General features: G+C 63.2%; 2 protein-coding genes across 2 annotated transcripts; one reads left to right on the top strand and one right to left on the bottom strand.

Moving 5' to 3' along the window:
- The first annotated feature begins 1,243 nt into the window (after nt 1-1,243).
- Nucleotides 1,244-12,898, top strand: LOC131559315 (deleted in malignant brain tumors 1 protein-like). Its single transcript, XM_058807642.1, has 30 exons — nt 1,244-1,295; nt 1,367-1,687; nt 1,776-2,096; nt 2,172-2,474; nt 2,548-2,862; nt 2,983-3,339; nt 3,414-3,722; nt 3,810-4,169; nt 4,266-4,403; nt 4,547-4,642; nt 4,856-4,939; nt 5,174-5,314; nt 5,498-5,580; nt 6,225-6,454; nt 6,872-7,134; nt 7,584-7,973; nt 8,017-8,180; nt 8,303-8,414; nt 8,486-8,806; nt 8,895-9,215; nt 9,291-9,593; nt 9,667-9,981; nt 10,115-10,498; nt 10,574-10,882; nt 10,970-11,329; nt 11,426-11,563; nt 11,704-11,799; nt 12,013-12,096; nt 12,331-12,471; nt 12,655-12,898. The coding sequence occupies exons 1-30, from the start codon at nt 1,244-1,246 to the stop codon at nt 12,768-12,770; spliced, it is 6,927 nt and encodes a 2,308-aa protein (XP_058663625.1). The 3' UTR covers nt 12,771-12,898.
- Nucleotides 12,899-13,236: 338 nt separating this feature from the next.
- Nucleotides 13,237-17,821, bottom strand: LOC131558718 (NACHT, LRR and PYD domains-containing protein 12-like). The gene is made up of 7 exons (XM_058806700.1): nt 17,776-17,821; nt 15,399-17,091; nt 14,774-14,902; nt 14,373-14,543; nt 13,989-14,162; nt 13,694-13,864; nt 13,237-13,529 (listed from the first exon to the last, which is right to left on the bottom strand). The coding sequence occupies exons 1-7, from the start codon at nt 17,819-17,821 to the stop codon at nt 13,328-13,330; spliced, it is 2,586 nt and encodes an 861-aa protein (XP_058662683.1). The 3' UTR covers nt 13,237-13,327.
- Between the last annotated feature and the right edge of the window lie 2,277 nt (nt 17,822-20,098).

Genomic DNA, 20,098 nt, shown 5'->3' on the forward strand with positions numbered 1-20,098 from the left:
AGGAAGAAGTTGACGATGACCAGACAGAATGCTGTAATTGAATGGAATTTATGCATCATGTATGAAGTGTATGAATATGCAACAGGCTGTTGGTTTTAAGGGTTAATCCTTTGTTAACGGGTGTCCTTTTTCGGGCTCGTGCTGCCCAGTAAAAGATACCCGGACGTCCGTAAATTTTGTCTCTATTGTCTCATATTGTCCTAATTCAAATTGTCTAAATTATTATTACTCTAATTGTATTACTATTTTTATAACCATTTTATTACTATTACACTTTTAAAATTTTAAAAACAAGTGACTGGCGTTTTTCACAGCGGTGACTACGCTGCTGCAGGAGTGACCCTGTAGGGAGTACGCTGTTCTGCTGGCACTGTCACTGCTCAGCACTGCTGCGGGTGGCTCAGACCCACTGTCACCCTCACAAACAGCCGAGAACTCAAGAGAGCTCCTGCTCCCCCCTCTTACACCCCTTATTTTCGGTGGTGCTTGATCCAAGATAACGCAGGTGGGTCCCCACAAAATCAAGTGGGCTCTGTGCCCCCCCCGGAATGTGGCTTCACCGCGAGGCAGAACCGGCGGCGGAGGCGCGGCGCTGTCGGCGGCAGCGCAGGTGTCGGGAGGAGCGTGCGGTCGCTGGCGAGGCCGGGAGCCGCCGGGGAGTGACCGCCTCCTTCCTGCCCTGGGGCGAGGCGAGCGCGGGGCCGCAGCTGCGGCAGCAGCGCCATGTGGCAGCGCCGCCGCGAGGGACCGGGCAGCTGGCAGCCCCGCCGAGAGCCGGGGGCTGCTGCCACCCCCCGGGGGCTCCGAGCAGCCGGGAGGGGAGCGCCCCGAGCGTGGGCCTTTGAGCTTTGCAGGTGCCTTGCCTAGAAGTGGTTCTGTGGATGCTGCTGTCGGTAGGATGTGGGCTGGAGCCCGTGCTCCCCGTCAGGGGGGCTCTGGGCAGGCTCCAGCAGCAGCAGCGCTGGAGCCCCGGGGGATGCGGGAGGGGCCCCCGCAGGGCAGGTGCTGTGGGGGGGCTGTCTCCCCCCGGGGACATCCGGGTGGCAGCCCACTGTGGCGAGGTGTGTGACGGCAGAGGCGCAGGCGAGGCTCATATTTGGGCACGGAGCAGGTTATTGGAGGCCGCGGCCCCGCAGCCGGGAGATGAGGCGCCTGATAAAGGCTGCTCGCCCCGGTGCTGCAGCGTGCATTGGCTCGGGCGCTGGCAGAGGTGCCCTGGCTGCGCTGGCTGGGGCCGCTGGCCATGGGGCCGCTGCTGGCTCTGGGGCTGCTCGTGTGCGTGCGGCTGTGCGGGGGTGAGTGTCGGGCGGGCGGCAGCGGGGCCCGCGGCGGCGGCGGGCCCGGCTCAGCAGCCTCCGTGCCGCAGGCTCCGGGGAGCTGCGTCTGGTGGGCGGCGGCGGGCGCTGTGCCGGGCGCGTGGAGGTGAAGCACGGCGGTGAGTGGGGCTCCGTGTGCGCCTTCGACTTCGACTGGGAGGCTCGCTGGGCCGTGGTGGTGTGCCGGCAGCTGGGCTGCGGCCGGGTGGCCAGGGCGTCCCTGCACGCCCCGTTCAGGCCGGGCAGCGGGCGGATCTGGCTGCAGCCCTTCTTCTGCAACGGCACCGAGGATGCGCTGGAGCAGTGTCCTAACTTCGGATGGGGACGGCATTTCTGCGGCCACGAGCGGGATGTGGGGGTGACCTGCACAGGTGAGGAGACACGCTGCCCGTGCTGGCACAGCCGCCTTGTGCTGGGGCACCGCGGGCTGGTCTGAGCCGTGCCGGTGCCCCTGTGCAGATGCCGTGGAGCTGAGGCTGGCGGGCGGCGGCAGTCCCTGTGCCGGGAGGGTGGAGGTGAAGCTGCAGGGCCACTGGGGCACAGTGGGAGACGACAGCTGGGACATGGAGGACGCCGAGGTGGTTTGCCAGCAGCTGGGCTGTGGCTCGGCTTCTGGTGCCTTCTCTGCCCGTGACCGCTTTGGCGTAGGGGACGGGCTCGTCAGCCTGGCCCTGATGGACTGCAGAGGGGACGAGGCCACGCTCTGGGACTGCGAGATCCGTGGCTGGGGACCCTATAATAGCAGTATCAATGTCTCGGACGTTGGCGTTGTCTGCCAAGGTAGGAGCTGGGCGTGGGGACTTGAGGCTGTTTCATGCACATCCCCTTGTCACTGGCCCTGCACTGCTCCCACAGGCTTTTCCCGGCTGGTTGGTGGCGATGGATCCTGTGCCGGGCGGCTGGAGGTGCGTCAGGGCCGGGCCTGGGTCGGTGTCTGTGAGGATCAGGTGGACATGAAGGTGTCCCAGGTGGTGTGCAGGGAGCTGGGCTGCGGTGAGGTGATCGCCATCGCCGGCAGTGGCCGTTTTGGGGCAGTGTCGGGATCGCTCTGGGACGGGGGTTTCCAGTGCAATGGCACCGAGCCCCGTCTCAGCGCCTGTGCCCGGCGTCCGGCCCAGAGCCCGGGCTGCAGCGGCCCTGGCAGCATCATCTGCTCCTGTAAGTGGCGGGGACAGCGGGGGCAGTTGGGGTCCCGGCACCAGCAGTGCTCTCAAGGCTGTTCCTGTGGCAGCCTACACGGGCTTCCGGCTGGGGAACGGCAGCTCGGGATGCTCCGGGCGAGTGGAGGTGGCAGTGAGGGGGACGTGGGGCTCCGTGTGCGCCAGCGAGTGGGACCTGGCCGATGCGCACGTCCTGTGCCGCCACGTGGGCTGCGGCCGCGCCCTCAGCGTGCTGCCGGGAGGCTCCTTCGGCAGCGGGGAGGGGCCGCTGCGGCCGGACGCCTTCGGCTGCAGCGGGAGCGAGCGGCACCCGGGCCAGTGCCCCGTGGCCGTGCTGGGGAAGCCGCCCTGTGCCCCCGGGAACGCCGCCGCCGTCAACTGCTCAGGTGGGTACGGGTGCTCTGTGAGGAGCCTTAAGGGCCTTTGGGACACTCCCAAAAGTGGAGATGGTTTGCGATGATGCACGCTTCTTTTTTGATAAAGTTCTCAGTGCTGCCATTTTACAGGCGCTGTTGAGTCCCTGCGGCTGGTGAAGGGTGAGACCCGGTGCGAGGGGTTTCTGGAGTCGAAGACAAGTAACGGGGCATGGCGCCGTGTGCCAGGAGAGGTTTCGCTCCTACGGAATTTGAGCAATGTGTGCTGGAAGCTGGGCTGTGGAGGACTGGGGAGCAGTGATGTTGTCCGTGGGAAGTCCTTATTGCGTGATATCAACTCGGTCAAGAGAAAAATCTTGGAAAGCATGATCAAAGATATTGTGCACATGACCACTGATCTGACCGGTAGGAATATACCTGAGAATTATTACGGGGACATGACCACTGCACCAGCTGACGTCCCTCATGGGACCTACATTGTCTGCTCAGGTGGGTGTCCTGAGAGGGCTGGAGGTGCCGGTGCCCCAAGCAGGAACCCCAGGCCACTCGTTCCGTGCCCACAGGCAGCCTGCAGGTGAGGCTGGTGGGGAGCTCAGGGCGCTGTGCCGGGCGTGTGGAGGTCTATTCCGGTGGCAGCTGGAGCTGGGTGTGCCAGGAAGGCTGGGAGCTGCAGGACGCGGCCGTTGTGTGCCGGGAGCTGGGCTGTGGCGCGGCGCTGCAGGCCCCGGGCTGGGCGCGCTTGGGTGGCGGCCCGGGGCCGCTGTGGCCGTACAGCCCCGAGTGCTCCGGCTCCGAGGAGTCTCTGTGGGAGTGCGGGCGCACGGAACGGCGCGAGTGCGGGCGCGGCGGCGGGGCAGGGGCCGTGTGCTCAGGTGAGTGCGGGGCAGCCCCGGATCAGGGCCCGGCAGAGGCGCCGGGGGGTTCCTGGCCGTGCCGCGACCCCGCTGCCCCCCTTGCAGAGCAGCTCTCCGTGCGGCTGGCAGGGGGCCCTGGGCGCTGCCGGGGCTTCCTGGAGATGTTCCACAACAACACCTGGGGCCGCGTGTGCGCCAACGGAACCAGCAATGGCACCGCCGACACCGTCTGCCACCAACTGGGCTGTGGGCACCGGGGCTGGCTCACAGATATCTCCGCCCAGGAGCCGACCGAGGCCTGGCTGGCCTGGGTGGGCTGTGAGGACGGGACCCGCTTGCTCTGGCAGTGCCCGTCAGCACCCTGGCACCTGCAGAGCTGTGGCAGCCCAGGCGGGCATGCCTATGTGGAGTGTGAGGAGCACAGTGATGGCACCACTGAGGGACACAATACCCCATATCCGGAGGGTGCCACCAGCACAGGTAGCTCTGCCCGTGCCTGCATCCCCCAGAGCAGGCTGGCTGGGCTCTCCCTGGCCTCACTGCCTGCCTGTGTCCCCACAGGTGTCCCCAGAAGGCCGCCCCGGGCAGTGGCTGTGGGGTCTGTGCCCGTGCCCACTGTGCTGTGTGTGGTGCTGGGGACGCTGCTGTGCCTGTCCCTGGGTGCCCTGGCCCTGCTGCTGTGCCGTGCCCGGCGCCGAGGTGGGTCCCGGTGGGTGGGGACAGTTTCGGTTTGGGGGATCCAGGGACACCAGGCCTGTAGAACAGCTGAGAAGGGGGCCAGGGGTGATCCCGGTTCCCCCAGAGTGCCCAGAGCCCCAGGTAAGTGCTGCATCTCCTTGCAGGCCCTAGCAGAGCTGCAGATGCCATCTCCAACGCTGTCTATGAGGAGCTGGATTACAAAGCCATGCCCGAGTACCAAGAGGTGCCCACTCCCCCAGGTGGGTGCAGCCCTTGTGCCCCAGCTGTGCCCGCAGTGAAGGCTCTGCCTGAGTGCCCCAGGGCAGCTGTGGCTCCTGGCGGCCCAGCAGGGGCCGCTGGCCATGGGCTGTGGGTGTCCCTCGGTCCCAGAGCAGTCCCGCTCTGCAGTGCAAGGTTCTGTCACCGGCGGTGCCAGCTGAGGCCACCCCCAAGTCCCTGTTTATGCCCTGCAGGTTCCCTGTTGGAGGGATGGGTGAAGAAGCTGCCGTATGACACCGGGGACAGCGTGGAGGGGAGTGACACCGAGGCAGCCCCAGGTAGGGCCACAGGGCAGGAGGCCAGCAGGGAAAGCTGGGGACAGGGATAGACCCGGGCTGGGAGAGGCTGAGGGGACATTTCCCCCCTTATTAGTGTGTACTGAAACATCACCTGTCCCTGTAGGACACAAGGGCCTCCAGCTCGTGCCAAATTGGAAAGGCTGGAGGGGGTGACACAGCCTGAGCCCTGCCAGGGCCGCTGGTCACTGCCATGGACCCCTCTGCTTTTCCCAGATCTCCCTGCCCGGCCCGAGCAAGGACCCCCGGATGGCTACGACGATGTCCTGGATGTGGCCCAGGAGCCCCCCGCTGCCAGCACTGGGGACATCTCCGAGGGAGTGGCACGGCAGAGGTGGATCTGTGTGCTGCCCACAGGTGAGAGGGCTTCCGGCTGCCCTGTCCCCTGTGCAGAGCCACTCCATGGCAGGCTTTGGCTGTGGGGGCGGGCAGGGCCCCAGCAGCAGATCCATGGCTGCTGTGGCCAGAGCCCAGGTGGGGTCTGTCAGGGGGACACGGAGCTGCATGCCCCCTCAGTCACCTTTCTGTGCTGTCCCCAAGGTGGCATCTACTCCCCTCCAAGTCACTCAGGAGCCACCAGGGAGCCCTCGGAACAGCCCCCTGGACACACGGACTATGATGATGTGGGCAGCAGCGCCCTGGGGACGTTGCCATGAGGATGTCCTGGCCATGCCACAGCCCTGGGGACATGTGTGTGGCAGTGTGGTGGGGCCCTGTCCCCAGGGAAGGCTGGCCCTGGCCACAGAGGTCAGCCCTCGCTGTCCAGTGCTGCAGAAAAAGAGCTCCTGTACAGGAATTATCTTTGATTTCAGTGTGATTTTCCCGTTTTTCCTATTAAAACCCGAACTGGTCAGAGAGTCATTCACAGACCAGGAATCTCATTTTGGCATGGTTACCTCTATAAAGGGTGTATCAACCATTCATTGGGGATACAGGGCAGGAACGGGAACCACAGACACATCCCTGGGAATGGTGGGCTGAGGGTGAATAGCCCAGGAGATTGCTGGGATTGCAGGGTCTTTATTTGGCACTGCCAAATGCATGCAACTGCTGCCACCAACAACGAGGGCAAAATGGAGGGGACAGGACCCAGATCCTGCCCCGCGGATGCAGCAGGATCTCCTCCCTGTGCCCCGAGGGTGGGGCAGGCTCAGCCCCACTCTCAGCACAGAGAGCCGGGCCAGGAGTGGCTCTGGTTGTTGGAAGGATGTTCCTAAAGGATGGGAGGTCTCCTGAAGGAGGACAGCGCCTTCCTGCCCCCCGGCAGCACCCCGCGGTGGCAGGGCAGCCGGGCCATGGCCCCGGCCTGTGGCACGTCGTGCTCCAGGAGGTTCCCGATGTTCAGGCCAGGCTGCAGGGCGCCCGGAGGGCGTCCAGTTCCTGCAGCAGGGCCTGGCTGAATCCGTCCGTGCTCAGCCTGGGCGTGGGGGAGGCAGGAGCAGAGGAGAAGGTGTTGGAGCTTGTGGGGAGGGAGGTGCTGCAGCGGCCGCGGTGCCGGTGCGGCCCTGCCTGTCCCGCGGCCTCCGCCGCCCGGCTCGGGCATGCCGGGCATGGAAGGGTCGGGGCAGGGCCCTGACTCACCCCAGGCTCCTCGGCGGGCAGGGGGGATGCCGGAGCTGCTGGCAGAGCTGCAGGACGCCCTGGGCTCGCAGCTCGTTGTCGCTCCGGTCCAGGCAGATGGGACGGGGCCCAGCAGCAGCCGCGCAGCCAAGGCCGGGCAGGAGGCGCCCGCCAGCCGGCAGCTGCCCACCCTGTGGGAGCGAGGGAAAGAGGGAAGGAGGGCTTTGGCCTCTGCTTGCTGAGCTGCTCCAGGTGGGAAGGGCGGAGCAGCGGCTGAGTTGCTCGCAGCAGCAGCCGGGGCTGCTGAGGCGGCAATACCGCAGCCCAATGTGAACCGTCGGTAAGAGCCCTCAGAGCCTCCTCAGGGCCCCGAGTTGTGTACGTGCACTCGGAGATCTCCCGTCCGCTGTGGCCGGGCCAGCAGGCAGCTACCCACCCAGGCAGTGCCCTCCGGTGCGGGCTCCGTGCGGTGCGTGCGTGTGTGAGCGGAGCAGGCCCGGACAGGGCCCGGTGCCGCGGGGCCCGGCAGCGCGGGGGGATGGGGCAGGGCAGCTCCTGCCGCCGCTGCACAGCGAGGGACCGGGACGTGGTGCCGGGCAGCAATGGCCGCGCTGCCGGTGCGTGGGCAGCAACTGCAGTTCCAGCGGCTCCGTTTGCTCTGCGCGGGAGCCCGGGACGAGAGTCCGGGAGGTGCCGATCGTGTGCATAACAAAGGGCCGAGGAGAGCGAGATCCCGGCCAGGTGAGGGACACTGAGAGAGACAGCGGGAGAGGAAGATCGGGAGGAAGAGAGAGTTTAGAGTGGACTTTTTGTGCTTGGAATGTGAGAGGCTCAAAGCCCTCTTCCTTTGCCTGGGACAATCCTGGCACGCAGCAGCCGGGGCTGTTTGTGCTTTCCTGCGGCAGCAGCACTCGGATTCACAGAGGGAGTCACCCGCGGATGTGCCATGGGAAATCTGGAGTAGAACTGGTGAGGAAATGTGGGTTCTGAGTGTGTGGCCGTGGGTGTTTGGGGAACCTGCGGGGCCAGCGGGGATCAGTGGAGCCGCAGCTGTGAATGGTGTCAGTGCCATCGGCGCAAGCGGATCGCTGCGTAGGGAATGCGCTGCCGGAGAGTCTTGTGAAGGGTGAGCCCGGGACCTTTCCTGCCGTGCGCGGCTGGCGGGCTGCGGCGGCCCGGGGCGGCGGGGCCGGGGCGGCGGAGGCAGCGCAGGTGTCGGGAGGAGCGTGCGGTCGCTGGCGAGGCCGAGAGCCGCCGGGGGGTGACCGCCTCCTTCCTGCCCTGGGGCGAGGCGAGCGCGGGGCCGCAGCTGCGGCAGCAGCGCCATGTGGCAGCGCCGCCGCGAGGGACCGGGCAGCTGGCAGCCCCGCCGAGAGCCGGGGGCTGCTGCCACCCCCCGGGGGCTCCGAGCAGCCGGGAGGGGAGCGCCCCGAGCGTGGGCCTTTGAGCTTTGCAGGTGCCTTGCCTAGAAGTGGTTCTGTGGATGCTGCTGTCGGTAGGATGTGGGCTGGAGCCCGTGCTCCCCGTCAGGGGGGCTCTGGACAGGCTCCAGCAGCAGCAGCGCTGGAGCCCCGGGGGATGCGGGAGGGGCCCCCGCAGGGCAGGTGCTGTGGGGGGGCTGTCTCCCCCCGGGGACATCCGGGTGGCAGCCCACTGTGGCGAGGTGTGTGACGGCAGAGGCGCAGGCGAGGCTCATATTTGGGCACGGAGCAGGTTATTGGAGGCCGCGGCCCCGCAGCCGGGAGATGAGGCGCCTGATAAAGGCTGCTCGCCCCGGTGCTGCAGCGTGCATTGGCTCGGGCGCTGGCAGAGGTGCCCTGGCTGCGCTGGCTGGGGCCGCTGGCCATGGGGCCGCTGCTGGCTCTGGGGCTGCTCGTGTGCGTGCGGCTGTGCGGGGGTGAGTGTCGGGCGGGCGGCAGCGGGGCCCGCGGCGGCGGCGGGCCCGGCTCAGCAGCCTCCGTGCCGCAGGCTCCGGGGAGCTGCGTCTGGTGGGCGGCGGCGGGCGCTGTGCCGGGCGCGTGGAGGTGAAGCACGGCGGTGAGTGGGGCTCCGTGTGCGCCTTCGACTTCGACTGGGAGGCTCGCTGGGCCGTGGTGGTGTGCCGGCAGCTGGGCTGCGGCCGGGTGGCCAGGGCGTCCCTGCACGCCCCGTTCGGGCCGGGCAGCGGGCGGATCTGGCTGCAGCCCTTCTTCTGCAACGGCACCGAGGATGCGCTGGAGCAGTGTCCTAACTTCGGATGGGGACGGCATTTCTGCGGCCACGAGCGGGATGTGGGGGTGACCTGCACAGGTGAGGAGACACGCTGCCCGTGCTGGCACAGCCGCCTTGTGCTGGGGCACCGCGGGCTGGTCTGAGCCGTGCCGGTGCCCCTGTGCAGATGCCGTGGAGCTGAGGCTGGCGGGCGGCGGCAGTCCCTGTGCCGGGAGGGTGGAGGTGAAGCTGCAGGGCCACTGGGGCACAGTGGGAGACGACAGCTGGGACTTGGAGGACGCCGAGGTGGTTTGCCAGCAGCTGGGCTGTGGCTCGGCTTCCGCTACCTACTACACCGAGGAGCGCTTTGGTGTCGGGGACGGGTTTGTCAGCCTGGCCCTGGTGGACTGCAGAGGGGACGAGGCCACGCTCTGGGACTGTGAGATCCGTGGCTGGGGACCCTATAACGGCAGCGTCCATGGCTTGGACGCCGCCGTTGTCTGCCAAGGTAGGAGCTGGGCCTGGAGGCTTCAGGCTGTTTCATGCACACCCCTTTGTCACTGGCCCTGCACTGCTCCCACAGGCTTTTCCCGGCTGGTTGGTGGCGATGGATCCTGTGCCGGGCGGCTGGAGGTGCGTCAGGGCCGGGCCTGGGTCGGTGTCTGTGAGGATCAGGTGGACATGAAGGTGTCCCAGGTGGTGTGCAGGGAGCTGGGCTGCGGTGAGGTGATCGCCATCGCCGGCAGTGGCCGTTTTGGGGCAGTGTCGGGATCGCTCTGGGACGGGGGTTTCCAGTGCAATGGCACCGAGCCCCGTCTCAGCGCCTGTGCCCGGCGTCCGGCCCAGAGCCCGGGCTGCAGCGGCCCTGGCAGCATCATCTGCTCCTGTAAGTGGCGGGGACAGCGGGGGCAGTTGGGGTCCCGGCACCAGCAGTGCTCTCAAGGCTGTTCCTGTGGCAGCCTACACGGGCTTCCGGCTGGGGAACGGCAGCTCGGGATGCTCCGGGCGAGTGGAGGTGGCAGTGAGGGGGACGTGGGGCTCCGTGTGCGCCAGCGAGTGGGACCTGGCCGATGCGCACGTCCTGTGCCGCCACGTGGGCTGCGGCCGCGCCCTCAGCGTGCTGCCGGGAGGCTCCTTCGGCAGCGGGGAGGGGCCGCTGCGGCCGGACGCCTTCGGCTGCAGCGGGAGCGAGCGGCACCCGGGCCAGTGCCCCGTGGCCGTGCTGGGGAAGCCGCCCTGTGCCCCCGGGAACGCCGCCGCCGTCAACTGCTCAGGTGGGTACGGGTGCTCTGTGAGGAGCCTTAAGGGCCTTTGGGACCCTGTTAAGAATTGTGAGCAGATATTTTGGACTGAAGTGCAGTGTGAATCAGGTGCCACAGCCGCATGGCTCTGCTGTTGATTCTGCAGGTGTTGGCTTCGTCGCGTCCCTGAGGCTGGTGGATGGTCAGAGCTTCTGTGATGGGCGGCTGGAGGAGAGCATAACCAGCCCAGCCTGGCGCCGTGTGCCTCTGGAGCAGTGGAAGTTATGGGATGTGTACATGGTGTGTGCGGTGCTGGGCTGTGGCCTTCCCAAGGACGTTTACACTGCCTTGGGTACGGCTTCTGTATTGAGCAGCAGCCGCAGCGAGGTGGACATCATTACTGAAGAGATGGACAGCATTTTGGGCATGGGCTCTGCGCTGACCAGCAGCCCTGAGGAGATGGATAACCAGCTGGAGGAGATGGGTGATGTCTCAGGAATGGGTCCTGCAGTGAACAGCAGCCTTGAGGAGATGATCATTGTCTGCTCAGGTGGGTATGCCAAGAAGGGCTGGAGGTGCCGGTGCCCCAAGCAGGAACCCCAGGCCACTCGTTCCGTGCCCACAGGCAGCCTGCAGGTGAGGCTGGTGGGGAGCTCAGGGCGCTGTGCCGGGCGTGTGGAGGTCTATTCCGGTGGCAGCTGGAGCTGGGTGTGCCAGGAAGGCTGGGAGCTGCAGGACGCGGCCGTTGTGTGTCGGGAGCTGGGCTGTGGCGCGGCGCTGCAGGCCCCGGGCTGGGCGCGCTTGGGTGGCGGCCCGGGGCCGCTGTGGCCGTACAGCCCCGAGTGCTCCGGCTCCGAGGAGTCTCTGTGGGAGTGCGGGCGCACGGAACGGCGCGAGTGCGGGCGCGGCGGCGGGGCAGGGGCCGTGTGCTCAGGTGAGTGCGGGGCAGCCCCGGATCAGGGCCCGGCAGAGGCGCCGGGGGGTTCCTGGCCGTGCCGTGACCCCGCTGCCCCCCTTGCAGAGCAGCTCTCCGTGCGGCTGGCAGGGGGCCCTGGGCGCTGCCGGGGCTTCCTGGAGGTCTCCTACAACGGCACCTGGGGCCGCGTGTGCGCCAACGGAACCAGCCCCGGCACTGCCGCCACCGTCTGCCGCCAACTGGGCTGTGGGCACCGGGGCTGGCTCACAGCTGTCTCCGCCCAGGAGCCGACCGAGGCCTGGCTGGCCTGGGTGGGCTGTGAGGACGGGACCCGCTTGCTCTGGCAGTGCCCGTCAGCACCCTGGCACCTGCAGAGCTGTGGCAGCCCAGGCGGGCATGCCTATGTGGAGTGTGAGGAGCACAGTGATGGCACCACTGAGGGACACACTACCCCATATCCGGAGGGTGCCACCAGCACAGGTAGCTCTGCCCGTGCCTGCATCCCCCAGAGCAGGCTGGTTGGGCTCTCCCTGGCCTCACTGCCTGCCTGTGTCCCCACAGGTGTCCCCAGAAGGCCGCCCCGGGCAGTGGCTGTGGGGTCTGTGCCCGTGCCCACTGTGCTGTGCGTGGTGCTGGGGACGCTGCTGTGCCTGTCCCTGGGTGCCCTGGCCCTGCTGCTGTGCCGTGCCCAGCGCCGAGGTGGGTCCCGGTGGGTGGGGGTGGGGACAGATCCCGTTTGGGGGGTCCCGGGGCCCCAGCCCTGCAGAAAAGCTCAGAAGGGGGCCAGGGGTGATCCCGGTGTCCCGAGAGCCCCAGGTAAGTGCTGCATCTCCTTGCAGGCCCTGGCAGAGCTGCAGATGCCATCTCCAACGCTGTCTACGAGGAGCTGGATTACAAAGCCATGCCCGAGTACCAGGAGGTGCCCACTCCCCCAGGTGGGTGCAGCCCTTGTGCCCCAGCTGTGCCCGCAGTGAAGGCTCTGCCTGAGAGCCCCAGGGCAGCTGTGGCTCCTGGCGGCCCAGCAGGGGCTGCTGGCCATGGGCTGTGGGTGTCCCTCGGTCCCAGAGCAGCCCTGCTCTGCAGTGCAAGGTTCTGTCACCGGCGGTGCCAGCTGAGGCCACCCCCAAGTCCCTGTTTATGCCCTGCAGGTTCCCTGTTGGAGGGATGGGTGAAGAAGCTGCCGTATGACACTGGGGACAGCGTGGAGGGGAGTGACACCGAAGCAGCCCCAGGTAGGGCCACAGGGCAGGAGGCCAGCAGGGAAAGCTGGGGACAGGGATAGACCCGGGCTGGGAGAGGCTGAGGGGACATTTCCCCCCTTATTAGTGTGTACTGAAACATCACCTGTCCCTGTAGGACACAAGGGCCTCCAGCTCGTGCCAAATTGGAAAGGCTGGAGGGGGTGACACAGCCTGAGCCCTGCCAGGGCCGCTGGTCACTGCCATGGACCCCTCTGCTTTTCCCAGATCTCCCTGCCCGGCCCGAGCAAGGACCCCCGGATGGCTACGACGATGTCCTGGATGTGGCCCAGGAGCCCCCCGCTGCCAGCACTGGGGACATCTCCGAGGGAGTGGCACGGCAGAGGTGGATCTGTGTGCTGCCCACAGGTGAGAGGGCTCCCGGCTGCCCTGTCCCCTGTGCAGAGCCACTCCATGGCAGGCTTTGGCTGTGGGGGCGGGCAGGGCCCCAGCAGCAGATCCACGGCTGCTGTGGCCAGAGCCCAGGTGGGGTCTGTCAGGGGGACACGGAGCTGCATGCCCCCTCAGTCACCTTTCTGTGCTGTCCCCAAGGTGGCATCTACTCCCCTCCAAGTCACTCAGGAGCCACCAGGGAGCCCTCGGAACAGCCCCCTGGACACACGGACTATGATGATGTGGGCAGCAGCGCCCTGGGGACGTTGCCATGAGGATGTCCTGGCCATGCCACAGCCCTGGGGACATGTGTGTGGCAGTGTGGTGGGGCCCTGTCCCCAGGGAAGGCTGGCCCTGGCCACAGAGGTCAGCCCTCGCTGTCCAGTGCTGCAGAAAAAGAGCTCCTGTACAGGGATTATCTTTGATTTCAGTGTGATTTTCCCTTTTTTCCTATTAAAACCCAAACTGGTCAGAGAGTCGTTCCCAGACCAGGAACCTCATTTTGGCATGGTTACCTCTATAAAGGGTGTGTCAACCATTCATTGGGGATTCAGGGCAGGAACGGGAACCACAGACACATCCCTGGGAATGGTGGGCTGAGGGTGAATAGCCCAGGAGATTGCTGGGATTGCAGGGTCTTTATTTGGCACTGCCAAATGCATGCAACTGCTGCCACCAACAACGAGGGCAAAATGGAGGGGACAGGACCCAGATCCTGCCCCGCGGATGCAGCAGGATCTCCTCCCTGTGCCCCGAGGGTGGGGCAGGCTCAGCCCCACTCTCAGCACAGAGAGCCGGGCCAGGAGTGGCTCTGGTTGTTGGAAGGATGTTCCTAAAGGATGGGAGGTCTCCTGAAGGAGGACAGCACCTTCCTGCCCCCCGGCAGCACCCCGCGGTGGCAGGGCAGCCGGGCCATGGCCCCGGCCTGTGGCACGTCGTGCTCCAGGAGGTTCCCGATGTTCAGGCTGGGCTGCAGGGCCCGGAGGGCGTCCAGTTCCTGCAGCAGGGCCTGGCTGAATCCGTCCGTGCTCAGCCTGGGCGTGGGGGAGGCAGGAGCAGAGGAGAAGGTGTTGGAGCTTGTGGGGAGGGAGGTGCTGCAGCGGCCGCGGTGCCGGTGCGGCCCTGCCTGTCCCGCGGCCTCCACTGCCCGGCTCAGGCATGCCGGGCATGGAAGGGTCGGGGCAGGGCCCTGACTCACCCCAGGCTCCTCAGCGGGCAGGCAGGATGCCGGAGTTGCTGGCAGAGCTGCAGGATGCCCTGGGCTTGCAGCTCGTTTTCGCTCAGGTCCAGGCAGCTGAGACGGGGCCCCTGCAGCAGCTGCGCAGCCAAGGCTGGGCAGGAGGTGCCCGCCAGCCGGCAGCTGCCCAGCCTGTGGGAGCGAGGGAAAGAGGGAAGGAGGGCTTTGGCCTCTGCTTGCTGAGCTGCTCCAGGTGGGAAGAAGAAAGCTCTGCATAAGAAGGAGGGAGCACTTGCCCATCCTGCAGCCACTTTACCGCAGTGTCTGTAGCGGGCAGGCACAGTGCTGGAGCCCCTCACACAGCAGCTCCACGCCGGCATCACGCAGACCCTCGCTGAAGGACAAATCCAGCTCCTCCAGGCAGGTGTTTATGCCCAGCACAGCGGCGAGGTCCTCGCAGCTGGCACTGGTGATGCGGGAATACCGAAGCCTGACGGGAACCCCGGGAAAACCCTCAGAGCCTCCTGAGTGCTCCTACTGCCATCCCACCATGGTGGCGTTCCCCACCCTCATGCCACAACCTTGTTGCTCCTTGGCCTGATGTGTGGGACAGAGGCACCACGCCACCCCAGGGGGACCCTCTTTGGTGTTTCCGGAGCTCTCAGGTCTGATAGTCCCAAGGGACTCTGGGGGTGCTCACCGCAGGATGCGCAGGCGGCAGCCCGGAGTCCGCAGCCCCTCACAGAGGAGGCGCACGCCGCTGTCACCCAGCGAGCGGTCAGCCAGCTCCAGCTGGGCCAGGCCCGGGTGCTCCGCCAGCAGCGCTGCCAGCTCCGCACAGCAGCTCTCGGACAGCCGGCACCACTGCAGCCTGCGGGAGACCACGGAGAGCAGGGGCTCAGCACATCCCACCTGTCCTGGCTGCTCACCTGCCCACCAAACCCTCAGGTAAAGAGGGCCTGGCCTCCCCTGGCTCCTTGCCATTGTCCCCGGGGAGCAGTGGGGCAGCACCAACCCACTCACCCCCTGCACTGTGGTCCGGGTGCCCCCACCCCCAGCCCGGATCCCAGCCCTGTTTTGGGCTCCACGTGCGTCTCTCACCGGAGCACCTGCAGGGCACTGTCCCGGTGCCGCAGAGCGCGGCAGAGCAGGTGGATGGGGCAGGGCAGCTCCTCCCGCCGCCACGCGACGAGGGCACCAGGATGTCCTCCGGCTCCCGAGACTCCAGAGCTGCAGGGAAACAGAGCTGCGGTGCTGGCTGCTCGCGGTTCTGACACCAGCACACAACCCCCCCACCCCGAGCAGAACCTCCAGCTCCTCCAGAGGGACCTTTGCGGCTTTGGAGGAGCGAAGGACTTCAAGCATTGCTGCTGGAGCCACCCGGAGATGTAAGGTGAGTCACAGGGCGCATTTAACATTCCAGCACAAGGGATCCCCCTTTTCAAGGGAGATGATGGAAACTTTGAGTGACAGCTGGCCACAGGTGGGCCTTGCTAGGTCGAGCCAAGAAGCTCCATCACTATCAATCCCACAGTAAGCAGCGGATGGAGGAGCCCATGTGTTCCTTATTCTCCCCAAGAATAAGTAAATCCTCTGCTGCAGAACCAAACACCCAGGGAAAGGCCAAACTGGTGTTCAGGAAGGAGGAGCTGAATCATCCTTTGGGACAGAGGAAGAGAAATCTTTGCAGTTTTGGGTCATTAAAGCAAGGAGGAGCAGGACTTACCAAGGCACTGACACCTCCAGCTCTGCCTCAGGATCCCGCCAGTGGAAGGAGCATCCTTGGAGGGTGACGGAGCCCAGCCCAGTCCAGTGTTGGATGCAGAAGGAAAGAGCCATCTGGTCATACAGGGTCAGCCTGGTGTCCTGCAAGTCCAGGTCAGTGAAATGACTCAATGCACTTTGTGCAAAGCTCTTCTCGTTCATCTCAAACAAGAAGTGGAAAGTGTCCATCTCCGAAACCTTCAGTGCTTGGCCAGGGTGAGAGAAGCCTCTGTGCCTCCCCTGAAGCCACTCCAGAAGCTCTTCCCTGGCTCGTGGTGAAATTCTGCACCCAATGGTATTGTCCATGTACTCTATGGATTTCTGGCTGACCAGACCAAAGAGGAATCGCACTGTTACATTCAAATCCTTTCTGGACTTGTTGTAGCTTTCTAACAATTTATTTACGTTCTTTTCAAGCCTCCCCAGGCTGCTGATAGTTTCCCCATCATCCTCCAGAACGTAAAACATTGCTGCAAAAAACTCCTGGAGGTGCAGATGGGTGAAAGCATAGACACTCTCATGGTCTTCTCCTTCCCTTGGGATTCTTTCATTGAGGAAGTAGGGGAGAAGACCTGGCAGGTCCAAGCCACAGTCCTTTATTTCCTTCTCCTCAAAGAGGACCTTGTGCTTCCAAATACCCTCGGCTGCCAAGGCGCAAAGCTGGAGTAGGAACTGCTGGAGGACCTGGGGGTTGTCCCTGTCCCTGTGCTTCAGTAACTGGGAGAGGTAGAACATCATCATCCCTGTGGTGGTTTTGGAGCACTCAAGGAGGTTTTTCTTCCCACAAAGCTCTTGTTCAAGGATGGTGCAGATGGTCCAGCTCATGATAGGGATGACACACAAGCTATAGAGGATCTCGTTGCCTCTGACAAACCTGAAGGCCACGTCTGCTTTGTTGGGGTTCTCAAAATACCTGTGGAAATACTCCTCCCTCCTGGCTGCTGAAAATCCCAGTATCTCCACATAATTCTCACCCTTCAGGCACTGCCTCAGGCTTCCAAGAGCTGTTGGCCTCATGGTGATGAGCAAAGAGGCTTTAGGGAGCAGAGTCTTCTTCAACAAGCTCATCAGGGTGAGCTCCAGCGGCTTCACCTCCCTGGGGTCAGAGCTCAGTTCAGCTTCAGGCTGAACCAAGGAGAACCCCAGGGCCTCGAAGCCATCAAAAATGAACAGGATCTTCTTCTGGTCATCCAGGATCTTCCCAGCTGGCACTTGCAGGCCAGGACAGCACCATGAAACCAGGTCTGCCATGCTGGCTTCCATGGGAAGGACGATGGCTTTGCAGTCAATGCAGAAGACAAAGTCAAACTGCGTGTGGAGTGCCCCTTCTCCCCACTCCACCATCACCTTCCTGACCATCATTGTCTTCCCCAGCCCTGGGGCCCCCACCAGCACCACGACCTGCGGGGTTTGCCCGTCTCCACTGGGTTCAAACAGCATGGTGGTGGTGGTGGCTGCTCCGCTGCTGGCGCTGGCACATCCCTGGCTGGTTCCCACAGCTCCATCCTTGGCTCCGTGCTTGCTCCCAGGCTCCCTGGTGATGGTCAGGGTGGTGAAGCGGCTCTGGAGGGACGGGCTCTCCCTGGGACAGGTGCCCAGCTCCCTGTCCTGGCGGGACTCCCGGACCATGTGCTCTCTGCTGTCCCACCTGTGCCCTGTGCCAAGAGGAGCAGGGTCAGTTCCCAGCCCAGAGAAATTCCCCACCAGCCCACCTGTGCCCCCGACACACCAGCAGCTGCTTATTTCAACGCTCAGTGCTCTCCTAAGTCTGGCTGCAGCACTAAGGACACAATTTGTGAGGATCTGGGGATTCTGGTAGGTTGGCCATTCTCCTTCTGGGTCCTGATCCTGATCTATCCACCCTTGTTTTATCATCCTCATTCACCTGGGAGCAAATGCAACTGCCTGGGGCTGCCTGCAGCCTCTGACTCATGCTTCAGGGGACAAAGGCTCCAGAGCACAGACCTCTGCAGAGATATCCTTAATCCCCATCCCAAGAGGAAAGAATCTGCCCAGGTGGCTGCTGGAAAGTGCTGAGAGCACTGGGTGAGCTTTAAGGTCACTTCCAACCCAAACCATTCTGTGATTTTAAACAATGCAGGAGGAGTTGTTTATTTATCGAGGAATTACAAGCCCATGTAATTCACTGCAGGGATGAGCTGCCCCCAGAACAGCTTCAACAAGGAGTGCCCAGGACTGAACTCAGAGCCCAGGCCCATGCCAGCTGGTGGGGAGGCTCCAGGTGAGGCTGCTCAGCATTCCAGGCTATAAATAGTACCCCAGGGGGAGCAGGGCTTGGATTTTCACTGCAAGGACTTCCTGCTGCCAGGGAAACCCACCTTGGGTGCTGCAGCAAGTCATTCCACTGTGAGAAATGTCCTTCATCCTGCTTTCCCGGGAGTTTGAGGTACGGACAAATGGTGCTGCCCAAACAGCCACAGGGTTTTGCTGCTGTGTAGCCTTTTCCCCCCTCTCCAGCTGTGGGTTGGGTTGTAACTTGGGCTCTAGGAAAGGAGAGAGGCTCCTTTAGGATCTTTGGATGCTCAGGGATGAAAGGGGTGTGAGCCTGTGCTGTGACCTGCTCTCCTGGTTTGCCTGCTCCAGTTTATGCGCAGGGCACCTTTGTCTGGATTAGGAGGGAGTAACCCACTCGATGATTTTATTTTCTGTGAGTGATGATTTTCTTTCCATGATGGGGGAAAAAAAAAGCTTCAGGGTGATGTGTTTAGCAAAGTAGCCTCTGAGGGATACTGGGAAAGGGAGAAAGGATGTTTTAAGGCACACAGGGAGTTTAAGGACTCCTTATGGACTTCTTATTTCCCTGCTCAGAGCCAGACATTACACTGTCCCTCCTGCTTGCAGGTTGTCAAATAATTCTGGGGGCAACCGTTTCTCTCCGAAGGAAATGGTCTCAAGTGTGTCAGGGGACATTTAGACAGAATATTGGGGAAAATTCCTTCACTGAAAGGGTTGTTCATTCCTGGCACAGCTACCCAGGGCAGTGGTGGACTCCCCATCCCTGGAGGGATTTAAAAGCTTCGTGGATGTGGCACCTGGGGACAAGGGATAGTGATGGCCTTGGGCAGTGCTGGGGAATGTTTGGTCCTGATAACCTCAGTGGGCTCAAACAATTCCACAATTCTATGTTCCTTCTCATGGATGCTGCTGCCACCAACATTCCCCTGTGGGTTTTTCAGGGAGAGCTCCCCAGGAGCCAGGGCTGTCCTTATCCCTGCTAACTCCTCCTGGGAGGTGCTGTGAGCAGAGGGGGAGGGGGCAAATCCAGCAGCACCGTTTCTAAAGGTTTCCCACTCCCTCTGACCTTGAAAAAGCCATTTTCACCTTGCTGTGTCTCAGCCAGGGTTGCCACTTGCTGTGCCTGCGCTGCGTGAGGGGGGATGTGACTCTGCCACAAGGAGATGGGGGAAGTGTATTGTTTTAACAGCTTACAGCTTTTCCTTCTTTTTTCCTTCCTTTTTTTTCCTACCTCAGTAAAAAAAAAAAAAAAAAAAAAAAAAAAAAAAAAAAAAAAAAAAAAGAAAAAAAAAAAGAAAAAAGAGTTTACATTCAGAATTTAAATGTAGCGTGAATTCTGGTCTGAGACGTGTGAGAGCATCACGTGGGGCTGCTTATCTCCTAAGGCACAGGCAGAGTGTGTGATCACAAGACAAGGAAACTGCTGTTGGAGCCCCTCATCCAGGCTCTGGGGACAAGACCCGGTGGTTCCCACTTGCAGGAGGCTCCCTCCCTCCTCCTGCCACCTTGAAGATATTCCTGCCTGATACAGAAGTAGCAAAGAGATTTTGCTAGGGAAGCAGTGGTTTGGGGGTGTCCTCTGCACCCCTGCATTAAACTGTGGATTTCCACCAGCTTTGCAGGAATTCAGCCCCTCTGCTGCCCTCTCTGCTGTCTGTCAATCCAGCAGATTTGGGTGGTATTAGGAAGGGGAAGCAGCTGTTTGGAGACATGGAAAGGTCCTGGCTGTGCCTGGCACAAGTCTCTGAAAGAGCAGGGAGTGCTGGCACTGCTGGGTGCAGGATCAGACAGGGAACAGAGGGTACATCAGCATCAGCCACAGCTAATCCCGTCTGTGCCAGCCTGTCTGAGCCCAGCTGGCTCCTGGAGCCAAGGACTACAGAAGGAATAACCTTGCTTATCCCTGTCCCAAGGGGGTGTGGGTAGCTGCATCCCAAGGCAGGCCCTGGAAGCACAGCCTGTCCTGGGAGATTTACGTTCTTGCATCCAGCCCCTCATTCTGCAGCTCTCTTCTAACACAGGCAGGTTTTTTCTTTGCAGTGGGATTTAAGCAACCTGAGTATTTTTTAGACATGACATGCACCTGGCTGTGCACTGGTGGGTGGTTGGTGGGTCCTGAGCAGGGTGCAGGCAGATGGGCAAGTAGCACACAGCCCGATTTGCTCTGAAATAAGGGCTGAAAGAGCTCCAGAGAATCCCAGAACCTGCTGAGGTTTGGGATACAAGCAGGAAGTGACACGGGGATGGGAATTTGAGCCCTGTACCTGGTTGGAGGGGTGAGGCTGTAACAGAGAGGTCTCTTTGCTTTTAGCTGGTGAGGATGAGGAGGAGGTGGCTGTGTCTGACAGTGCCTGGCTGGCTGACAGCACTCTGCAGTGGGACTGGGCTGTGTGCCCAGCTCTGGTC

This window comes from Ammospiza caudacuta, chromosome 6, assembly GCF_027887145.1.
Source record: "Ammospiza caudacuta isolate bAmmCau1 chromosome 6, bAmmCau1.pri, whole genome shotgun sequence".
Classification (NCBI taxonomy): domain Eukaryota; kingdom Metazoa; phylum Chordata; class Aves; order Passeriformes; family Passerellidae; genus Ammospiza; species Ammospiza caudacuta.

Coding starts and splice junctions, on each gene's coding strand:
- LOC131559315 (XM_058807642.1), top strand. CDS start 1,244: ATGGGGCCGCTGCTGGCTCTGGGGCTGCTCGTGTGCGTGCGGCTGTGC. Junction 4,643..4,855: donor AGAGGTGCCCACTCCCCCAG/GTGGGTGCAGCC, acceptor TATGCCCTGCAG/GTTCCCTGTTGGAGGGATGG. Junction 7,974..8,016: donor TGGGCCTTTGAGCTTTGCAG/GTGCCTTGCCTA, acceptor TGCTGTCGGTAG/GATGTGGGCTGGAGCCCGTG.
- LOC131558718 (XM_058806700.1), bottom strand. CDS start 17,821: ATGAAGGACATTTCTCACAGTGGAATGACTTGCTGCAGCACCCAAG. Junction 14,163..14,372: donor TGCCGCCTGCGCATCCTGCG/GTGAGCACCCCC, acceptor GGTTCCCGTCAG/GCTTCGGTATTCCCGCATCA. Junction 13,865..13,988: donor TGCCCGCTACAGACACTGCG/GTAAAGTGGCTG, acceptor TCGCTCCCACAG/GCTGGGCAGCTGCCGGCTGG.